Below are 22,654 nucleotides of genomic sequence, written 5' to 3' on the forward strand. Positions count from 1 at the left end.
AATACAGATTCTCGGGCCCCAGGCTAAATCTTCTCAATAAGGCACTTGAAGTTGTGGCCCAGCAATCTGTGTTTTAAAAAGCCCTCCAGATGACTCTAATGAACCATTAAAGACCTATGGATCTAAAGAGAAACTTGGCCTGGAAAGGCAGCTATAACTACCTGGGCTCATTAGCCTTTTTTTAATCCCAAAAAATCTTAGTGGAATGGTAATCTCATTGGCATTAGCAATGGCAGTCCTAAATAACTGGATGTTCTACTATTGCCACTATAGCCCCTTTTTAATTTTACAGTAAATTCTCACATATTAATTTTAAATTATGAATAGAAACTCTCTAGATATTAAAATTAGTAACTGTTCTATTAAAGTCCACTTATGTTCTTAGTTCTGTGTTTTGGACCTAATTGTCACAATTGAAGTCCAGGAAAAGGCTTATAATATCAGTAATAGCAGACAGAGCGCTAAAGTGTGTTACATGCAGGAAAGAGAGGATGGCAGGGAGAAAAGAGAGTCAATGGGAAAAAATCAAAACCAAAAACCAAAATTGTAGGAGGATGTTCTCATCCTTACATGTAACTCTGACTCATTTATACAGTCAACAAAAATGACTCATTTCGGGTGCGTATATTCCTTTCTCCCCAATGTGAAGCATTATAATTTTATAATTAAAAGCTTATATGGTGGCAGGCTGTAGAGATAAATAAGTTAAAAGAGCAGATTACACTATAATCTAAAATACTATGGACAATATTTAGACTGGATATTTTTGCATTTTTAGCTTTCTGACTTTTAAAATTCAAGAGAAAAATAATAAGAAAGTATGTATCCAGCCAAACTATACTCCACAATGGAACAGCAATGCATAGCCACAGTTATGTACCAATATTATACAGCTCTGAAACTGGCAACAATTGACTCATTCTGGAAAGACTGATGGAAATCACATTTTTCTAGGAAAATACAAAGTCTTTCTAAAACTTCATTTCTACATTTGATTTTCCTTGCTCCTTGCTTCAGAACCCCATAACTTACTAAGGGAGCTTATCATTGAAAGCTATAAATAAGCCAGGCACAGTGGCTGACACCTGTAATCCCAGAACTTTGGGAGGCCAAGGCGGGCATGTCATGAGGTCAGTAGTTCAAGACCTGCCTGGCCAACATGGTGAAACCCCTTCTCTACTAAAAACACAAAAATTAGCTGGGCGTGGTGGTGCATGCGTGCATGCCTGTAATCCTAGCTACTCAGCAGAATTGCTTGAACCCAGGAGGCAGAGGCTGCAGTGAGCAGAGATCACACCACTGTACCCCATGCTGTGCAACAGAGCGAGACTCCATCTCAGGGTGGGGGGGAAGCTATAAATAATAATTACTTTTAATGTATACAGCTCTGCAATTTCAATTATCCAAATATTCATTCTGCTTTTAAAGAGGGTGCTTTCCCAACCCTCACACAAGACTGTAAGTGGACACTTGCATGTGGATGGCTATAGAAACTTTAAAGGCTAAGTATGCTTAGGTCAAAAGTGCAATCAGAGTAACAGTACATGGCAGCCAATTTATACACACCAGGAAGAGGCAGTGAGAGAGTATGACATATATACACCACAAAACAATTCTTTTTATACCTTTTTAAATCAATAATATATTTCACATTTTGTCAAAATGGCTTGTGCAAGAAACAAAAATATTATCAATAAGAAATATCATAAGAAAATTTTGAGCTAAACAAGGTAAGATTTATAGACCTGAACCAGAGAAATAATATATATATGAAGACTTTGTGTCTTTTAAGAATCATTTACAATGACATTTTCTGGACTTTAGGTACACTCTTATCACCACAATGACTTCCTTAAATTCGTTGGCTGAGAGAAAAGACTAGAGTTTTGCTGCCTATTTTATTAATATGTTGGTTGATCCAAGAGAGATATTAGAGACATAGGCACAGCATTTGGTGGAAAAGTACAAAACAGAGAACCAACGCCCTGAGACTGAAGTCCCACTTCCATTTTATTAAGTTTCTAGAATCAAAAACAAAATGCTAATCCTAACTTGAAGCTAATGCTTCAAGTTCTTTATTCATAAAAGTGGGACATTATTGTTCATGCCTGTGTTATAATGCTAAAAGGATAAAAATGAGTAACAAATGGTCAGCATGCAAAAGTTTGGATATTTATGCCAGAAAATAAGGAGATGGTTAACTCCCAGGTTAATCTATAATCACTGAAAATAAACACCTATCTTCATTTGGTTCTCAGTAAATAATAAATACATATATGCTTCTTTTCCCTGTAGCTTGGTTATGTATTAAACTTAAAAAAAAAATAAATGAAGGGTTTAAAAATATATCTGACAATTGGGAGGCTGAGGTGGGCAGATCACAAGGTCAGGAGTTTGAGACCAGTCTGACCAATATGGTGAAACCCCATCTCTACTAAAAATACAGAAATTAGACAGACATGGTGGATTAAAAAGAATAAGCAAGATATAACTATATATTGTCTCTAAAAGATATGCTTTAAATTCAAAGATTCAAATAAGCTGAAAGTTTTACTTATAGAAAAATATATAATCCAAACAATAAGCATAAGAGAACTAGAGTGACTATATATTAATATCAGGCAAAATCAAAGAATATTTCTAAACACAAAGGAATACATAGATACAGAAAAAGAGGCAATACAGCAGGACAAAAAAAACAATACTTCTAAGTGTTACATATTCAATACCATAGCCACAAAATAAATAAAACAAAGTTTACAGAAATGAAAGGACAAAAAGACAATTCAACAATTAGAGATTTCAAGCTGCCCCCAAAATAACTGATTAAACATGTTGGTTAAAAAAATCAGTAAGATATAGAAGATTTGTGTAACACTATCAATCAACTTGACCAAATTGATTTCTACAGAACACTTCATCCAAAAAACAGCAGAATATACACGCTCTTCAAGTGCACATGGAATGTTCTACAGAATAGACTATATGTGAAAAATGTGGGGACAATGTGGGATGGGATTCAACAAATTTGAAAGAGTTCTAATCATATAAAGCATGTTCTCTAACCACAATGAAATTAAATTAGAAATCAATGTCAGAAAGATAAATGAAAAATCCCCTAGTGAGCTATAGATCAAAGAGGAAGACGCAAGGGAAATTAGAAAGTATTGTTAATCAGGCCGGGCGCGGTGGCTCACGCCTGTAATCCCAGCACTTTGGGAGGCCGAGGTGGGTGGATCACGAGGTCAAGAGATCGAGACCATCCTGGTCAACATGGTGAAACCCCGTCTCTACTAAAAATACAAAAAATTAGCTGGGCATGGTGGCGCATGCCTGTAATCCCAGCTACTCAGGAGGCTGAGGCAGGAGAATTGCCTGAACCCAGGAGGTGGAGGTTGCAGTGAGCCGGATCATGCCATTGCACTCCAGCCTGGGTAACAAGAGCAAAACTCTGTCTCAAAAAAAAAAAAAAAGTATTGTTAATCCTTGAACAACACAGGTTTGAACTGTGCAGATCCACTTACGTGCAGATTTTCTTCAATAACAGCTACAATGATCATGCCTGCCTTTCCTGTCTCCCCTCTATCTCTGTCACCCCTGAGACAAGACTAACCTCTCCTCTTCCTCCTCCTCCTCAGCCTACTCAGTGAAGAAAATGAGGATAAAGACCTTTAGGATGCTCCATTTCCACTTAATGAATAGTAGATACATATTTTCTCTTCATTATGGTTTTCTTATTTTCTTTTCTCTACTGTACTTCATTTTAAGAACAGAGTATATAATAAATATGACATATAAAATATGCATTAATGGACTGTTTATGTTATTGAGACTTCCAGTGGACAGTAGACTATTTGTAGTTAAGTTATGGGGGAGTCAAAAGTTATATGTGAATTTTTGACTGCACAGGGGGTCAGCACCCAGTCCCTGCATTGTTTAAGGATCAACTATATTTTCAGTTAAAGAACCCAATATATCAAAATTTGTGACACAACTAATGATCTAAGCATCTACTTTATGAAACTAGAAAAAAGAAAAGCAAATAAAACTAAAAGCAGAAAGTAAATAAAAATAAAAGCATAAATAAATGAAATTGAACACAAAAAAATAGATAAATATCAATGAAATCAAAAGAAACCCTTGAAACTAATCAAAAGGTTAATAAAAATTGATAAGCTTTTACTCAGATCAGTCAAGGAAAAAAGAGATAAGACACAAATTATCAATAGTAAAATTATAAGAGGGGCTATCTCTGCACTTCCTACAAACAATAAAAAGATAGTATAATGATGAACAACTTGATGCCAATAAATCTGAAAACTTACATGGACAATTCCCTTAAAAGACAAACAACCAAAGCTCATACAAGAAAACACAGATAACCTGAATAGTTCTATATCAATTTAAAAACTAAATCATATTTAAAACATTTCCACAAAGATTAGTCAAGCCTGAGGGCATGCACCTGTAGTCCCAACTATGTAGGAGCCTCAGGCAGAAGGATCACTTGAGCCCAGGAGTTCAAGGCTACCATAAGCTATGACCAGGCCATGGCACTCCAGCCTGGGCAGCAGAACAAGACCCCATCTCTAATTAACTAATTAAATAAATAAATGAATAAGTAAATAAACATTTTTTTAAAAATTTAAAAATAGGCCAGGAGCAGTGGTTCATGCCTATAGTCCCAGCACTTTGGTAGCCCAAGGTGGGCAGATCACTTGAGACCTGGAGTTTGAGACCAGCCTGGGCAACATGGTGAAAGCCGGTCTCTACAAAAAATACAACAACAGAGAGAGATCCAAGATGGCTGATCACTAGCAGCTCGGGATTGTAGCTCTCAGAGAAAGCGCACAGAACGAGAGGACGCCACACTTTCAGACGAATTTTTGTTACCCACGGACCAGAAGATTCCCAGCGGAGGAGCCCCATGGGTCGCCAGGGCGACTCTTGTGGCCGGTGTGGCGGTTTTGCCAGTGCCTCGGCGTGGCAGTTCTTGGTGCAGAGTAAACGGGACTGGGTCCCGTTTTGGTTGACATTTGGAGCTCTGGGAAGGCAGAGTTGCCCATTTACCTGACTGAAGAAGGGACTCAAGAGGGAAGCCAGACTGGAGATTCCTGGGCAGAAAAGTACCACAAATCTTAATGCCACTGTTTTGGCTGGCGCAGTGGGTTGCTCAGATTTCGGCACTGGGAATCAACAAGTTGGACATCCACTCAGAGACCTAATTTGAAAGTAGGCAATTACAAAGACGACAGGTGGATGAACTCACAATGATGGGAAGAAACCAGCGTAAAAAGGCTGAGAATACCCAAGATCAGAATGCCTCTCCTTCTACAGGGGATCACAGTTCTTCATCAACAAGAGAACAAGGCCTGATGGAGAATGAGTGTGTTCCATTAACAGATTTAGTTTTCAGAAAGTGGATAATAAGGAACTTTAGTGAGCTAAAAGAACATGTTCTAGCCCAATGTAAAGAAACTAAGAACCTTGAAAAAAGGTTTGACGAAATGCTAGCAAGAATAGACAACTTAGAGAGGAATATAAGTGAATTAATGGAACTGAAGAATACAAGAATGCCACGAAGTATGCACAGGTTTTAACAGTCGAATTGATCAAGCAGAAGAAAGGATATCAGAGGTCGAAGACCAACTTAATGAAATGAAACGAGAAGACAAGATTAGAGAAGAAAGAGTAAAAAGGAATGAGCAAAGTCTCCAAGAAATATGGGACTATGTGAAAAGACCTAATTTACGATTGACAGGTATACTTGAATGTCATGAAGAAAATGAATCCAAGTTGGAAAATATTCTTCAGGATATTATTCAGGAAAACTTTCCTAATCTAGTAAGGCAGGACAATACTCAACTCCAGCTAATCCAGAGAACACCACAAAGATATTCCTCAAGTAGAGCAACTCCAAGACACATAATTGCTAGATTCACTAGGGTTGAAATAAAGGAGAAAATTCTAAGGGCAGCTAGAGAGAAAGGTCACGTTACCCATAAAGGGAAGCCTATCAGACTCACAGCAGACCTCTCACCAGAAACCCTACAAACTAGAAGAGAGTGGGGGTCAATATTCAATATCCTCAAAGAAAAGAATTTTCAACCCAGAATCTCATATCCCGCCAAACTAAGCTTTATAAGCAAAGGAAAAAGAAAATTTTTCATGAACAAGCAAGCACTCAGAGATTTCATCACCACCAGGCCTGCTTTACAAGAGCTTCTGAAAGAAGCACTACAAACAGAAAGGAACAACCAGTATCAGTCATCCCAAAAACTTACCAAAATGTAAAGAGTATCTCTATAATGAAGAATCTACATCAACTAATAAGCAAAATAGCCAGCTAGCATTAAATGACAACATTGAACTCATGAATATTAATATTAACTCTAAATTTAAATGGATTAAATGCCCCAATCAAAGACACAGATCTATTTCACAAGCAACTACATACAAAGACTCAAAACAAAGGGATGGAGGAAGATTCACCAATTAAATGGAGAGCCAAAAAAAAAACAGGAGTTGTAACTTTCGTCCCTCAAAACCCATCGGTATGCTGTATCCAGATCTATTTCACAAGCAACGACATACAAAGACTCAAAACAAAGGGATGGAGGAAGATTCACCAATTAAATGGAGAGCCAAAAAAAAAACAGGAGTTGTAACTTTCGTCCCTCATAAAATAAACTTTAATAGTAACAAAGACTAAAAGAAACAAAGAAGGACATTATATAATGGTAAAAGGATCAATTGAACAACAGGTGTTAATGATTATAAATATATATGCACCCAATACAGGAGCACCCAGATACATAAGACAAGTTCTTAATGACTTATAAAGAGACCTGGACTCCCGCACAATAATAGCAGGAGAGTTTGACACCACATTGTTAATATTCAACGGATCAACGACATAGAAAATTAATAGGGACATCTATGATTTGAACTTAGACCTGGAATAAGTAAACTTAGTGAATATTTATAGAATTCTCCACCCCAGGTCCACAGAACATACATTTTTCTCAGTATCATATTACACCTACTTTGAAAGTGACTACATAATTGGAAGTAAATCACTCTTCAGCATTTGTATAGTAGCATTTCACAGACTTAAATGAAATATTGGTTGGCTGCTTGTTTGTTATTTTCTTCCCTTATTCCTTCCTGTCTCCATTGTTAAGCACAATTATCGGATTAAAAGAGGTTTTTAATACCTATTTTTAGATTGCATTCCAGCCCGGGAAATAGAGCAAGAATCCTGTTCTCTCTCCCCCTTTTTCTTTCTCTTTCTTTCTCTCATTACAAAAAAAAAAAAAAAAAAAAAAAAAAATTAGTCAAGCACTGTGGCACACACCTGTAGTCTCAGCTACTTGGGAGGCTAATGTGGGAAGATCACTTGAGCCCGGGAGGTCAAGGTTTCAGTGAGCTGAGATCACGTCACTGCACTCCAGCCTATGTGACAGAGTGAGACCCTGTCTTGACAGGTTTAAAAAAATAAAATTAAACTTAAATATAAAACCTTCCCACAAAGAAAATTCTAGGCCCAAATGGCTTCACTGATGAATTCTACAAATATTTGATACCAAACTTTTGACACCAATGCTAGACAAAAACTTTACAAGGAAACTACAGACCAATAACTCACAAACATAGACATAAAAATCCTTAAGAAAACATTAGCAAACCAAATCCAATTGATATAAAAAGTCTAATACTCCATGACCAAGTATATACCTGAGGGATAAAAAGTTGCTTTGATATTCAAAAAACTAACATAATATACTACATTACAGAATAAAGAAAAAAAACAATATAGCCATCTTAACACAGAAAAAGCATGTCACAAAATCCAATACCCATTCATGATAAAAATCTAACAAAAAGCATCTACAAAAAACACACAGGTAACCTATTTGTGAGAGGCCAAGTGCTTCTTTCCTAAAGTCAGAAAGAAGACAATCTGCTCTCACCACTTCATTCAACCTTGCATTGGAGGTCTTAATCAGTGAAATAAGGGAAGGAAAAGAAATCGAAGGCAATATAGAAGGAAAAAGAAGTACAGCTCTCTTTATTCACATACAACATGAATGGGAAAACAGAAAAACTTCAGGAATCAATAAAATTACTCCAACTAATACATTAGTTAAATTAGCAAGATTGCAGGATACATGATTAATATAAATACCAATTGGAAATTGATTTAAAAAAAAAACTCTTCACAATGGCATTAAGTTAGTGATATACTTAACAAAATGTATGCAAGACCCAGACTCTGAAAACTAAAAAATACTGGCATGAGAAACTAAAGAAAACCTGAGTAAATGGAGAGATATATTCATGGATTGGAAGGCTCAATATTAAGATGGCAATCCTTCAAAAATTATCTATATATTTGAAGTAATCTCAATAAAAATTCTGCCCTTTCAGAGAAAACATAAAGAACTTACAATAGATAAAGCAAGCTTTAATAAGAAAGACAAAAAGCTTCCCATTATACCTCATTTGAAAACCTATTACAAAGTTGCAGTAAGGTGTTCACATAAGGAGAGGCATATAGAGCAATGAAATAGATTAAGTGTCCAGAAATAGACCCACATTTATATGGTCAATTCATTTTAACAAAAGTGCCAACATAATTCAATGTGAAAATTGTTTTTTTTTTTTGTCAATAAATAATATTGGAACAACCAGATAGTCAGCGGAGAAAAAGTAGATATTGACCCTCTTCCTTACATTATACACAAAAAATAATTCAAATGAATCACAATACTAAACAAAGAACATAAATCATAAAACTTATTTTAAAAAAATAAGAAAAAAAATTTTGGAACCTTCAGGCAAGTAAAGATTTCTTAGGACACAGCACAAACCATAAAAAAATAAAAATAAATTAGATTCCATCAAATTTAAAACTTCTAAGCTTCAAAAACCACCATTAAGAAAATAAAGCAGCCATAAAAAAGAATGAGTTCATGTCTTTTGCAGGGACATGGATGAAGCTGGAAGCCATCATTCTCAGCAAACTAACAGAGGAACAGAAAACCAAACACTGCATGTTCTATTTATAAGTGGGAGGTGAACATGATAACAACACATGGACAGAGGGAGGGGAACATCAGACACCAGGGCCTGTCAGGGGGTCGGGGAAAAGGGGAGGGAGAGCATTTGGACAAATACCTAATGCATTCAGGGCTTAAAACCTAGATGATGGGTTGATAGGTGCAGCAAACCACCATGGTAAACATATACCTATGTAACAAACCTGCACATTCTGCACATGTGTCCTAGAACTTCAAGTAAAATAAAAATAAAAAAAAAAAACAAAATAAAAAGTTAGGCCAGGCAAAGTGGCTCACGCCTGTAATCACAACACTTTGGGAGTCCGAGGCGGGCAGATCACTTGAGGTCAGGAGTTCAAGACCAGCCTGGCCAGCATGGTGAAACCCGTCTCTACTGAAAATACAAAAATTAACTGGGTGCGGTGGCACACACCTGTAATCCCAGCTACTCCAGAGGCTGAGGCACGATGTTGCAGTGAGCTAAGATTGTGCCGCTGCACTCCAGCCTGGGCAACAAAGTGAGACTTGGTCTCAAAAAAAAGGAAAAGAAAAGTTGATCTGATATGGTGTCTCATGCTTATAATCCCAGGATTTTGACTGTGGAAGGCCAAGGCAAGAGGATCACTTGAGCACAAGAGTTCAAAAACAGCCTGGGCAACAAAGTGAGACCCTGTCTCTAAAATAAATTAAAATTAAATAAATAAGAAAATGAATAGTAAGCCACAGATTGAGAGAAAACATTTTCAAAACATATATCTAACAAAGGACTTTTATTCAGAATATATAAAGAACTCTTGCCGAGCGCAGTGGCTCACGCCTGTAATCCCAGCACTTTGGGAGGCTGAGGTGGGTGGATCACGAGGTCAAGAGATCGAGACCATCCTGGTCAACATGGTGAAACCCCGTCTCTACTAAAAATACAAAAAATTAGCTGGGCATGGTGGCACGTGCCTGTAGTCCCAGCTACTCAGGAGGCTGAGGCAGGAGAATTGCCTGAACTCAGGAGGCGGAGGTTGCGGTGAGCCAAGATCGCGCCATTGCACTCCAGCCTGGGTAACAAGAGCAAAACTCCGTCTCAAAAAAAAAAGAACTCTTACAACTCATACAAGCAAGCCATTTTTTTAAATGGGTAAAAGAGTTAACGTTTCAAAAATGACAATATCTGAATGGACGAGAAATACATGAAAAGATGTTCAGCAACACTGGTCATTAAGGAAATAAAAATTAAAACCTCACTGAGATATCACAACAAAAACCTCTAGAATGGCTGAAATAACAAAGACTGACTATTAATAATGGCAAGGAGATGGAGTTAACTGGGACTCTCATACATTGCTGGAGAGAATGCAAAATGGTACAACCACTGTGTAAAAGACTGGCAGCTTCTTAGAATGGTAACTACACACATGCTATATAGTCCAGCACTTTTACTCCCAGATTATTTGTTCAAGAGAAATGTACTAGTACACAAATGTTCAGAACAGCTTTTTTTTGAGACAGAGTCTGTCACCCAGGCTCTGGGTTAGCTTGCAGTTAGCAGCATGATCTGGGCTAACTGCAACTTCCACTTCTCAGGTTCAAGCAATTCTTGTGCCTCAGCTTTTCAGCCTCCCAAGTAACTGGAATTACAGGTGTGCAACACCACACCTGGCTAATTTCTGTATTTTTAGTAGAGATGGGGTTTCACCATGTTGGCCAGGCTGGTCTCGAAATCCTGACCTCAAGTGATCCACCCTGCCTTGGCCTCCCAAAGTGCTGGCATTACAGGCGTGAGCCACCGCACCTGGCCAGAATAGCTTTATTTTTAATAGCTAAAACTTGGAGATAACTCAAATATCCATCAATATTTGTATGAATGAATAAGTAAACTGTGTGATATCCATACAGTCTAATATCCCTCAGGGGGAGAAAAATGAACATGGATGAATTGCAAAACCAACATGTTAAGTGTAAGAAGGCAGACACAACAGAGTACTCACTGTATGATTCCTTTTATATAATATTCTAGAAAATACAAAACTGTAAGGACAAACTTGATCCTGGGGTTGCAGATGGGAGTGTGAATTGACTGTAAACACACAGGGACAAGCTTTTCAAATATCTGAAAACTTAACTGTCATGGTAAATAACTTTACACGTATAATTTATTCACTTGTACACTTAAAATGGGCAAATTTTATGTGATCTGAATTACACCTCAGTAAAGCTATTTAAAAGAGTAGTTCAACTAGTATCTATTTTATTTTTTCCTTTGTAATTTAAATCCTACAAGTGTTTTTTTTGTTTTGTTTTGTTTTGTTTTTTTGAGATGGAATCTCACCTTGTCGCCCAGGCTCTGCTCACTGCAACCTCCAGCTCCTGGGTTCAAGTGATTCTCCCACCTCAGCCTTCCGAGTAGCTGGGATTACAGGAGTGTGGCCACCATGCCCGGCTACTTTTGTATTTTTAGTAGAGACTGGGTTTCACCATGTTGGGCAGGCTGGTCTTGAACTTCTGACCTCAAGTGATCTGCCCCCCTCTGCCTCCCAAAGTGCTGGGATTACAGGCATGAGCCATCACACCCGGCCGTAATCCCATAGCTGGTTTTATCATTGCATTCATAAATATGTATGATTGGTTTTTTGTTTGTTTGTTTTTCTGAGACAGAGTCTCACTCTGTCGCCCAGGCTGGAGTACAGTGGCACAATCTTGGCTCACTGCAGTCTCTGCCTCCTGGTTCAAGCAATTCTCCTGCCTCAGCCTCCCAAGTAGCTGAGACTACAGATGCGTGCCGCCATGCCCAACTAATTTTTGTATTTTTAGTAGACATGGGGTTTCACCATGTTGGCCAGGATGGTCTTGATCTCCTGATCTCCCAACTGCTGGGATTACAGACATGAGCCACCATGCCTGGCTGTATGGTATTTTTTAAAGGCTAGATGGTTAAGTTATAGATGGAAGAAGAAATCATGATAATTTTATTCTATTAGATTGGGTGTCTAATCTTTTGGCTTCCCTGGGCCATACTGGAAGAAGAAGAATTGTCTTCAGCCACACATAAAATATACTAACAACAGCTGATAATAAACAAACAAAAAAATCATAATGTTTTAAGAAAGTTTACAAATTTGTGTTGGGCTGCATTCAAAGCCATCCCGGGCCACATGTGGGCTGCAGGTTGGATAAGCTTGTATCAGATTTTGTTTCACATGGTATGTTTTTACCCAGCTATTTGTTCTTCTTTATAATTTGTTCTGAATTTCAGTCTCACTTTCAAAAAGCTTTCTTCTCTTCTCCACCCAAGCCATTTGTTCATCCCCTCTGTTCCTACTCCTCCACTGAACACTCTGGAATTCCGGCTCTACTGTTAAAGTCCTCTATCTTTTCCTGTGTCTCCAAACTCTTCCCTGAAGGTTCACTGTACCTCCTAGTCATCCAATTAAAGAGCCTTTCCCTAGGATACTGCTTGGCCCTGCAGGGAATGAGATCTCCACAGCCCACACACCTTAAGGGTCCAGTATTGATATTGGTGTCTTCATCATTCCTCAAAGCCATTTCTGGACCATTCTTTCTCTACCCCTCTTATAAAAATGCTTGTTCATCTGAGCTCAAATCAACAATATCACCTTCTACCATCTATTTCTCAACTGTCTATCTCTTCAGTCACTTTCCCCTCCTTCATTAAGACTTTACACCCACATAAGTCCTCCTCACCACCTCAAAGCTTGCCATTTAACAGCTTGATCTTCCTGTTCTTTGACCTCATTATCACCAAGCAAGTTCTCTTCCATTCTCATCATTTGTTTAATGTAGATCTTCCCTGCTTGACTAAGGTCCATGAAGATGGGGACCAGAAACGTCTTCACTGCTAAATCCCTAGCAAATAGCATAGTATATACTCTAGTTAAATAAGATTTTTTTTATCCCCACTAAGTATAAAAAATTGAAGCTACTAGCAGGCCTATGTTGCTTACAAGAAAACCAACAAAGACAATGAAGTATTTGGAAATCGTATCTAAAAAAAATCAAACTATTTGTAATCAAAGAAAGTATCTGCACATTGAACAACTAAAGGAAATTAAACTTAATATATAAAAAGATAAGGCTGACAATTCTGAAACTTGAGATGAGGAATTGCCTCTGCTACTAGTTAGTGGCTTTACTTAGTCTTCTTGGGCCTCTATTTTTTCCTCATCTATAAATTTAAAAAGTTGTATCTTCTGAGTTCTAAACATTCTATTTCATTCATGTCTAATAGTGCCCCAGCATGCTTAAAGGAGCCCAGTAAGGGTGTTATAAGATGGCAACCTGATGACCTAGATCTGTCACAATCTGAATCAAGTTACCTTATTTAAAAAGATCTAAAAAAAATAATAATAATCTAAAAATACTAAGATCTAGCAGAGTTTCATAAATAATGGTGGGACTAGATCAGGGTTCAGCAAACTATGACCCCTGGGGCAGCCACTGTTTTTGTAAAGTTTATTGGAGCATAGCCACATTATTCGTTTAAGTATGGTCTATGGCTGCTTTCTTGCTATTAACAGCAGAGTTCTACAGTTATGAAGAGAAGAACACGTGGCCCACAGAGCCTAAAATATTTACTATTGGCTGGATGTGGTGGCTTGTGCCTGTAATCCCAGCACTTTGAGAGGCCAAGGTCAGAGGATCACTTGAGCCCAGGAGTCTGACACCAGCCTGGGCAATATAGTGAGACCCAGTCTTTATAAAATAATATTAATAATATAAAAATGTTAAAAATATATATTTACTATCTGGCATCTTAAGAAAGTTTGCAGACTCTGGGCTAAATGATCTATAAGGTTCATTTAACATTTTTTTACACTGGTGATAAAAAAAGAGCTGTAGTAAAATGCTCTTAAATGGAAAACAGCAATAAAAAATGAAAAAGGCATGAGGAGAGAGAACAATTTAAACAAGATCAAAATTCACTTCCCAGTGATAACAGTAACTTCTCTTTTCAAGCTAGTGCATGGCTTATCTTCCAGTCACTGAAACCTTCTATTTCAAGAATATACAAGATAAAACAAGTATTAGAGACTTCACACTCACCTGCCTTCCTTAACTTTTTCTGCATTCCCTCGACATATGTAGTTTTCAATGTAACCATCGCTGCAGTTGATTTTTGACCAATCTGGGTCACAAACATCCAAGAAGTGAGGCCGCAGTCTGCCTATCGAATACTTGGCAATGTCAGTCAGGGACTGACTAGCAGCTGCACCAAATAAAAAGGTTCCAATGGCTTTGTAAATAGTGGCTATGTAGTTATTCCTGATAAAGGAATTTGAGTGCAAAAGGTTACAGTAAACAGACAGAGTTTCTCCAAGAATCATCTGAAAAAGAAACAGAAAAATAATATGTTAAAGTAGCAAGCAGGCACTTTAAACAAAACAAAACAGGGAGAAAAAAGAAAATGGTAACTCACAAAAAGATCTTTGTTTTAAAAACAGTCCCAGCCCTTTTTTTCTTTACAATAGAGAGTCGATTTAGGATATCCAATTCTAAGCCCCCAAAAAAAGTGTCAGATCAATGGTGGACACTACTTACAAAGCCATAGCCGAGTCAAAATCATATCACAGCTTATCTAAAATAGCAAGATCTTTTTCTTGTATTCAAATAAACAGAGCTTTAAAAAGTAGACAGTGGGCCAGGCGCAGTGGCTCATGCCTGTAATCCCAGCACTTTGGGAGGCTGAGGTGGGTGGATCATGAAGTCAAGAGATTGAGACCATCCTGGCCAACATGCTGAAACCCTGTCTCTACTAAAAATACAAAAATTAGCTGGGCATGGTGGTGCGCACCTGTAGTCCCAGCTACTCGGGAGGCTGAGGCAGGAGAATCAATTGAACCAGGAAAGAGGAGGTTGCAGTGAGCCGAGATCTCCAGGCTGGTGACAGAGTGAGACTCTGTCTCAAAAAAAATAAATAAATAAATAAAAAAGGAGACAGTGATACATCCTGGAGGACAAAAACTATGGCTTGTCCAAAAAACAAACTTCCAGCAGGGCAAGGTAGGTCATGCCTGTAATTCCAGCACTTTGGGAGGCTGAGGCAGTGGATCACCCGAGGTCAGGCATTCAAGACCAGCCTGGTCAACATGGTGAAACCCTGTGTTGACTAAAAATACAAAAAATCAGCTGGGCATGGTGTCAGGTGCCTGTATTCCAGCTACTTGAAAGGCTTAGGCAGGAGAATGGCCTGAACCTGGGAGGCAGAGGTTGCAGTGAGCTGAGATCACACCATTGCACTCCAGCCTGGACAACAATAAATAAATAAATACTTCCCCAGTCAGAAACTCTTATATAATAAATACTTTTATCTGACAAGAGTCTTCATTTTTCTCAAACATTCCTTTGAATCAAAGACATCCATCATATTAAAAGGGTAAAACCATTTCAGGGAGGATTGCTAGAGGATACAGAGGGCAGAGATTTAGCTAACAGGACCTACCAGTCCTGCCTTCCAGGTGACCTCCACTGGGGGCCCAAGGGGTAGGGGACAGGACTCTTATTCACTAATTTAAAAGTATAAAAATGCTTTACAAATTAACAAACCTGAGAATTCAAATAATACTGAATGGCAACATTATAAATAGTAACATTAGCTATTAAAAAAAAAAAAACAGTAAGACTCTAGCTACCTGAAACCAAAATAAACATTTAAGGCCAGATTGTGGCTCACACCTGTAATCCCAGAACTTTGGGAGGCTGAGGTGGGTGAATCACCTGAAGTCAGGAGTTTGAGGCCAGCCTGGCCAATATGGTGGAACCCTGTCTCTACTAAAAATACAAAACTAAATTAGCCAGGCGTGGGGCAGGTGCCTATAATCCCCACCTACTTGAGAAACTGAGGCGGGAGCATCACTTGAATCCAGGAGGTGGAAGTTGCAGTGAGCCAAGATGGCACGACTGCACTCCACCCTGGGTGAGACACAGCGAGACTCCGTCTCAAAAATAAATAAATAAAAATAAAAACAAACAAAAAAAAACACTTAAACATAGAGCAGTCTGAACAGTGGGTTTGCTAATCTGGGTGGAAAGAATATAAGTAGCAAAGCTTGACTTGAGATATATTACTAGTTTCTCTGCTTCACCTTAAATTTACATAAACAATTTTATAAAGCATTCAAACATTTCCATTTAATGAGGATCAACTGTCTTCAGGGTAAGTCTTACCATAAGTAAAATAAATGGTTGCTTCCTGAAAGGAATTTCAAGAATCTGATACCTAAAATTCTTTCCTTATCTGGCTCAGTGGCTCCTAGAGTTCCATAATTAGAATGTTATAACTTTGACAATGAGACTATGAACTCTACGAGGTAAAGAGGACTTCCACCCCCACCTTTTTTTTTTTGAAACGGATTCTCACTCTGTCATCCAGGCTGGAGTACAGTGGCATGATCTCTGCTCACCACAACCTCTGCCTCCCGGGTTCAAGCGATTCTCCTGCCTTAGCCTCCTGAGTAGCTGGGACTACAGATGTGCACCACCATGCCTGGCTCATGTTTTTGTATTTTTAGTAGAGATGGGGTTTCACCATATTGGTCAGATTGGTCGTGAACTCCTGACCTCGTGATCTACCCACTTCGGCCTCCCAAAGTGCTGGGATTACAGGCGAGAGTCATTGTGCCCAGCAGAGGATTTCTTAATTGTTGAACAGAAACCTCGTATCACCAGAGCGACCTAAACAAAGTAGGTGGTTAATAAATTTTAATGAAAGCTGCTGCCTCGGGTAAACAGCAAATGCCCTTAGTTTAAACATGTTAAGCCCCATAAAAATACAATTCTAATTATGGTCCTTAATGTGAATAAACTAATAAGATTCTTTTCTGAGACCAGGTCACAGAGAAGAAAACTGTATGTACTTCTAGAAATGCCATTCCTTCACAATTTGCTTAGGGTTATCCCTGACTGCCAAGAGAAGCCTTGTATTTCAGTATACATTGCCTCCTAGGGCTATTAAGGGGTCCCAGTAATTCCTCACAGATTAGTAGCCAGAAAGAACTTCTCTAACATTTCATTTTAAAATTCATTTTTGATCCTTGAAAGAATACCAAGTATATTAATCAACCACAGTTTTAGCATTTGAAACTTCTACGTCTCAGGTATCAGCTGTTCTTAGGCACTCAACTATTTTCCAGAAACAGGTAGTACATTTTGTGAGTCTTCCTAGTCATAATCATCATAGTCTGTGGCCACTAAAATCCTGGCTGTTGCCCGTGATGACAGAAAATGAGTTGGCTAGGAATATTCAGAATACCTGGCAGAGACTAAAAGCTGGTCTTCAGAAGTAGCCTAAGCTGAAACTCAACCATTAATAATAGGAAGGCAGGGGTGTTTCTAAAGCTAGCAAATGCTAGGTCAACTTACATCCCTGAGAAAAGCAGACAATAGAGAAGTTCTAAATAAATTCTGAATTATATGCAGAGATGCATCTGCCCATTTGATCCACACAAGATAGCCATGTTCTTTTGTTTCATTTTAATATCTTATTCTGACCTTTGAGCCATGCCAATTCTTAACCTTTCATGAAGTCTTACACCTAAGCCAAATGTGGCCTAATCCTAAAACTGAGATGAATTATAATGTGTTTTTTACTTAGATTCTAAGGATATGATAAATTATTGAAGAACTAAAAATAATGTTTGGAGGAGTAAAACAATACTTATGAAGTTCAAAGCTAATAATTATCTAAATCAGAGTGATTCAAACTTTTTAAACCTATCTCCCATAGTATTCTCTTACCATCCTCTTTAAATCTTCATCAACCAAGATAATTTTATATGTTTCTACACTGTCCCTATGATTTTGTGTCTTTCATTCAGGGCCCACCTCCCCAAAAGAATAGTCTAAAACCAATGGCACATCTCCACCTCTTCTGCTCCCTCCTAAATACCGCTAACCACCTCCATTTCCTTTATTCTACTGATTTTTTCTCAAAAGTCAAAATTGTCTCATCAGATGAGTGTATTTGACTTCACTGACCATTTCCTCCTTATTGAAATTCTCCCATGTCTTCTGAGAAACTATAATAATCCTTGTTCTCTACCTGCCAGGCTCTCTCAATCACTCATTTATTAATGAATCATTTGCAAGTCACATCAAAGCCCTCACATGCAGTCTTAATCATAGTGATTTTTTAAAATAAATAATTTACTTTCTAGTAAATAAAGTTAAATGTATTCAAGTCTAACCATGCATTGCCTGGAATTATTTTAAATTAGCACAAAAGGCTTGGCATGGTGGCTTACACCTATAATCCCAGCACTCTGGGAGGTTGAGGCAGGAGGGTTGCTTGAGCCCAGGAATTTGAGACGCAAGCCTGTGGAACACAGAGAGATCCTATCTCTTAAAACAAAAACATTAATTAGCTGTGGTGGTGCATGCCTGTGGTCCCAGCTCCTCAGGTGGCTGAAGCAGGAGGATCACTTAAGCCCAGGAGGTTGAGGCTGCAGTGAGCTGTGATCATACCACTGCACTCATGCCTGGGTGACAGAGAAGGACTCTGTCAATCAATTAATCAAAACATACCTACCTACATACAGACATAAAACCACTGCCCTAAGCAGTGTTTGTTTTCAATGATAATGTAGAGATGGAAACAGTACCTTTAAACAGTCTGTTCTTTTTAAAGCAGTCTGTACTCATCTATTAATTGACTTACCATTTTATTCCATGCAAAGATAACTTTCTCACAGGTTATGTTGAAATAGTAAAGAATAGGCCAGGCACAGTGGCTTATGCCGGTAATTCCAGCACTTTGGAAGGCCGAGGCAGGGGAATCACGAGGTCAGGAGATAGAGACCATCCTAGCCAAAATGGTGAAACCCCATCTCTACTAAAAATACAAAAATTAGCCAGGTGTGGTGGCAATCACCTGTAGTCCCAGTTACTTGGGAGGCTGAGGAAGGAGAATCGCTTGAACCCAGGACTCAGAGGTTGCAGTGAGCCGAGATCGCACCACTGTACTCCAGCCTGGGCAACACAGGGAGACTCTGTCTCAAAGAAAAAAGGCCGGGCACTGTAGCTCACGCCTGTAATTCCAGCACTGGGAGGCCAAGGCGGGAGGATCACGAGGTCAAGAGATCAAGACCATCCTGGCCAACACGGTGAAACCCCATCTCTACTAAAAATACAAAAAAAAAAAATTAGCCGGGTGTGGTGGGATGCGCCTGTGGTCCCAGCTACTCGGGAGGCTGAGGTGGAAGAATTGCTTGAACCCAGGAGGTGGAGGTTGCAGTGAGCAGAGATTGCGCCACCGCACTCCAGCCTGGTGACAGAGCAAGACTCTGTCTCAAAAAGAAAAGAAATAGTAAAGAATTCCAAGTTAATGAAATATAATTCACAAGTTTTTGCTAAGCATTGTGTGAGGCATTGTGTATACTGTGCACATCACAAGGCCCGCCCAGCAATCAGTGCCCTGTTCTACTGCAGCCCTCCAGGCTGGAGCAAATTCCTGTAGTTCTGCTTGCATGGCATCCTCTTTACTAAGACAAAAAATAAAAAGGCAGAATTGAAAGACAAGTCTATTTCTAGCACTATGTATTTGAATATTTGAATCCTGTCTGAAATTGGTAATTGCAACTAAATGTCCTACTAAAAATGTTATATTTAATTGCTTAGCAATCGCTCAGAAACATGTACTTTTTTTTAAAAAAAAAGACCCTCTTCCCTCCTTAATGGAAAAATTATAGACTTTGTTGTCTTTCTTTTAGTGTAAAAATTCAGTGTAAAGATTTGTCTAGATTAAAAGAATACCTGACTTCTTAAAACTTCCCCATACTTCAGGAGAGTCACCAACATCACTGCATAATTACTCTGTAATTTCCTTCATACAAACACAGTTTCATTCAGGCACCTAGGACATGCTGGATTCCATGCCAGGTGGTAAGGACACCAAGATGAACAAGATATCATCTCTGCCTTCAAGGAGCTCACAGTCTTGTAAAACAAGTATCTGTATAGCAAAGGTTTTCTTTTATTAATTATGCACCACAAATTACAAGTTAACTTTCATTGCTAATAAGGTATTATGATCATTCTTGATTAGGACATTACTAAATTAAGAAGTTTTTCTCTTTTCAAAATAAACTACAAAAATAAAATTATATATATGCTGTCATCTTTGGCCTATCTCCTGGATACAGCTATATATTTTTTTCAATTTTTTTAAAAGGACACACACACAACTCTGTGTGTGTGTGTGTGTGTGTGTACATGATTTTTTTTTTTTTTTTGAGAGAGGGTCTCACTCTGTTGCCCAAGCTGAGGGGATCCTCTCCTTTCAGCTGTCTGAGTAGCTGGGACTACAGGTTCCTGCCCACCTACAAGGGTTTTTTTTTTTTTTTTAAAATATAGGCAAGGGTCTTGTTGTTATGCTGCCCAGTTGGTCTCATACTTCCGAGCTCAAGTGTTCCTCCTGACTCGGCCTCCCAAAATGCTGGGATTACAGGCGTGAGCCACCACATACATACAGTATATTTTCTGCTTTTTTTCTTTTCTTTTCTTTTCTTTTAAACAGTCTCATTCTGTCACCCAGGCTGAAGTACAGTGGTGTAATCTCGGCTCACTGCAACCTCCGCTTCCTGGGTTCAAGTGATTCTCCTGCCTCAGCCTCCCAAGTAGCTGGGATAATAGCTGTGTGCCACCACACCTGTAATCAGCTAGTTTTTGTATTTTTAATAGAGACGGGTTTCACCATGTTGGCCAGGCTCGTCTCTAACTCCTGACCTCAGGTGATCCACCCACCTCAGCCTCCCAAAGTGCTGGGATTACAGGCACGAGCCACCATGCCCAGCCTTCCGCTTTTAACTGACATAAATCTTGTTTCTAAAGTTACAGTTATGGTCAGCAGAGCCAGGCAGTAGAAGCATGCTGGACCCATAAAATTACAAGTTACGAAGCACAAACTGTTAAGTCACAGAATTTGAGTCGAGATTATAAAAATCATCTAGTCCAATCAATAATCTTATCCTTAGACACATTCTTTAAGCATTTCCACCTGAAATACTGAAAAACAAATTATTATTTTAGTTTAAGACTCAGTCTTGCTTTCAGTACCAGTAAAAATTCTTTCATATTCACTACTAATCATATATAGAACTACAGCTTTTCTCTCCTGTGTATATTATCTAGAAATTATTTAAAGTAAGAATGCATTAAAATAAAGTTTTATCATCAGTTAGCAATTTTTCTTTTCTAGAACTCAGTACAGAGGGAAAGTCAAAACAGTAGGTACATACACACAGATACAATAAATTATAAAATGATATCCTATGTATAAAGTATGCCAGAACATATTGCTATAACATTCAACTATCAATCACAATTTTTAAAATAATAGCAAATTAGAGCTCTAACAATCACAGTGACATGGAAAAGATTAGCATAAAATCTATACGTATGCAGTAAGGTTCATTTCTTTTTTGTTTTTAAGATGGGATATTGCAGTGTTGTCTAGGCTGGAGTAGAGTGGCTATTCACAGACGTGATCATCACATACTATCGTCTCCAACTCCTAGACTCAAGTGATCCTCGAGACTCAGCCTCTTGAGTAGCTGGGACTACAGGCACATCACTGCACCTGTCTCTTCTAATTATACATTGTTATTTTTTTGACTCCACTTAAAATAGCTGAGATTATCTTAATCAAATAAACCATCAATTAAAAGTTTAAAAAGCATACATTGTTTTTGGAGGGCTATACATTTAAGCATTAACAGAGTAACAGAAAATTAAGCCAAGTGCCCAAAAGTCATAAACTTGGAAAAGTGGATTTAACTTACAACGATAATACTGAATGGAATGATTATTCCACCTAATAACGCATAAGGTATGGTGTCTTCTTTGTAAGGGTACTTGATGGACTCATCATTACAGAATACTCCTCGTTGAAAGGGGGTATGCCTTGAAGTAAGAATTGCAAAAGGCAATCCAGCTAGCAAAAGGGAATAAATGAAAATATCATTAAAAAAGAAGTATCAAAACTAATTAATGGCAATAATTATCCCAGAGACTCTGTTTAAAAATGCATTTGCCATGAAAATATATGAGAGCACATGTAAAAAAGGAAATGCAGCAATGCATGCAACAGAAGTTAGAAAGATTCCAGTTTAAGATAAAGATGTTTTGTCTACAGCGAACAAAGCATTCAAGTTCTCTATTAACCAATTTAACAATGAGTATTTTTCCTTTGTTTCTGTCCAAACACACATTGGATTTTGGAAAAATCTCTTCTCACGCTCTTCTTGTCATTTAATCACCAGGTTTTTAACACTACTTCAAAACCAATTTTTCATGGGCTTTGCTTCCAAAAAGAAAACAACATTTTAGCATTCTATATTTGGATAGGTCATAGTCACTGGCTAAGCTATCAGAGTATCTAAATAAAACTTTATCCCCTCATTTCTGTATTGTCTATAGCAGGCTGAAAGCTGCTATAAAAAGAAGTCTAAACTTAAAGTTTCTTTTTTTTTTTTTTTGAGACAGGGTCTCATTCTGTTACCCAAGTTAGAATGCAATGGCACAATCATAGCTAAGTGCAGCCTTGATCTCCTGGGCTCAAGTTATCCTGCCTTAGCTTCTCAAGCAGCTGA

The 22,654-nt window shown here is 38.2% G+C and overlaps 1 protein-coding gene across 3 annotated transcripts in view; it reads right to left on the reverse strand.

Moving 5' to 3' along the window:
• Positions 1–22,654, reverse strand: part of PLPP1 (phospholipid phosphatase 1) — a 103,027-nt gene that overhangs the window by 27,984 nt on the left and 52,389 nt on the right. For 2 of the 3 annotated variants that reach the window (XM_012457307.2, XM_064375980.1), the window contains exon 3: positions 14,115–14,395. In XM_012457307.2, the coding sequence (XP_012312730.1) occupies positions 14,115–14,395 (281 nt within the window). Of the gene's footprint in view, positions 1–14,114; positions 14,396–21,844; positions 21,997–22,654 lie in introns of all 3 variants that reach the window. The other variant, XM_012457308.2, reaches the window with a different exon arrangement.

Source organism: Aotus nancymaae, unplaced genomic scaffold, assembly GCF_030222135.1.
Source record: "Aotus nancymaae isolate 86718 unplaced genomic scaffold, 86718_ANA_hifiasm-v0.15.2.pri h1tg000014l, whole genome shotgun sequence".
NCBI lineage: Eukaryota > Metazoa > Chordata > Mammalia > Primates > Aotidae > Aotus > Aotus nancymaae.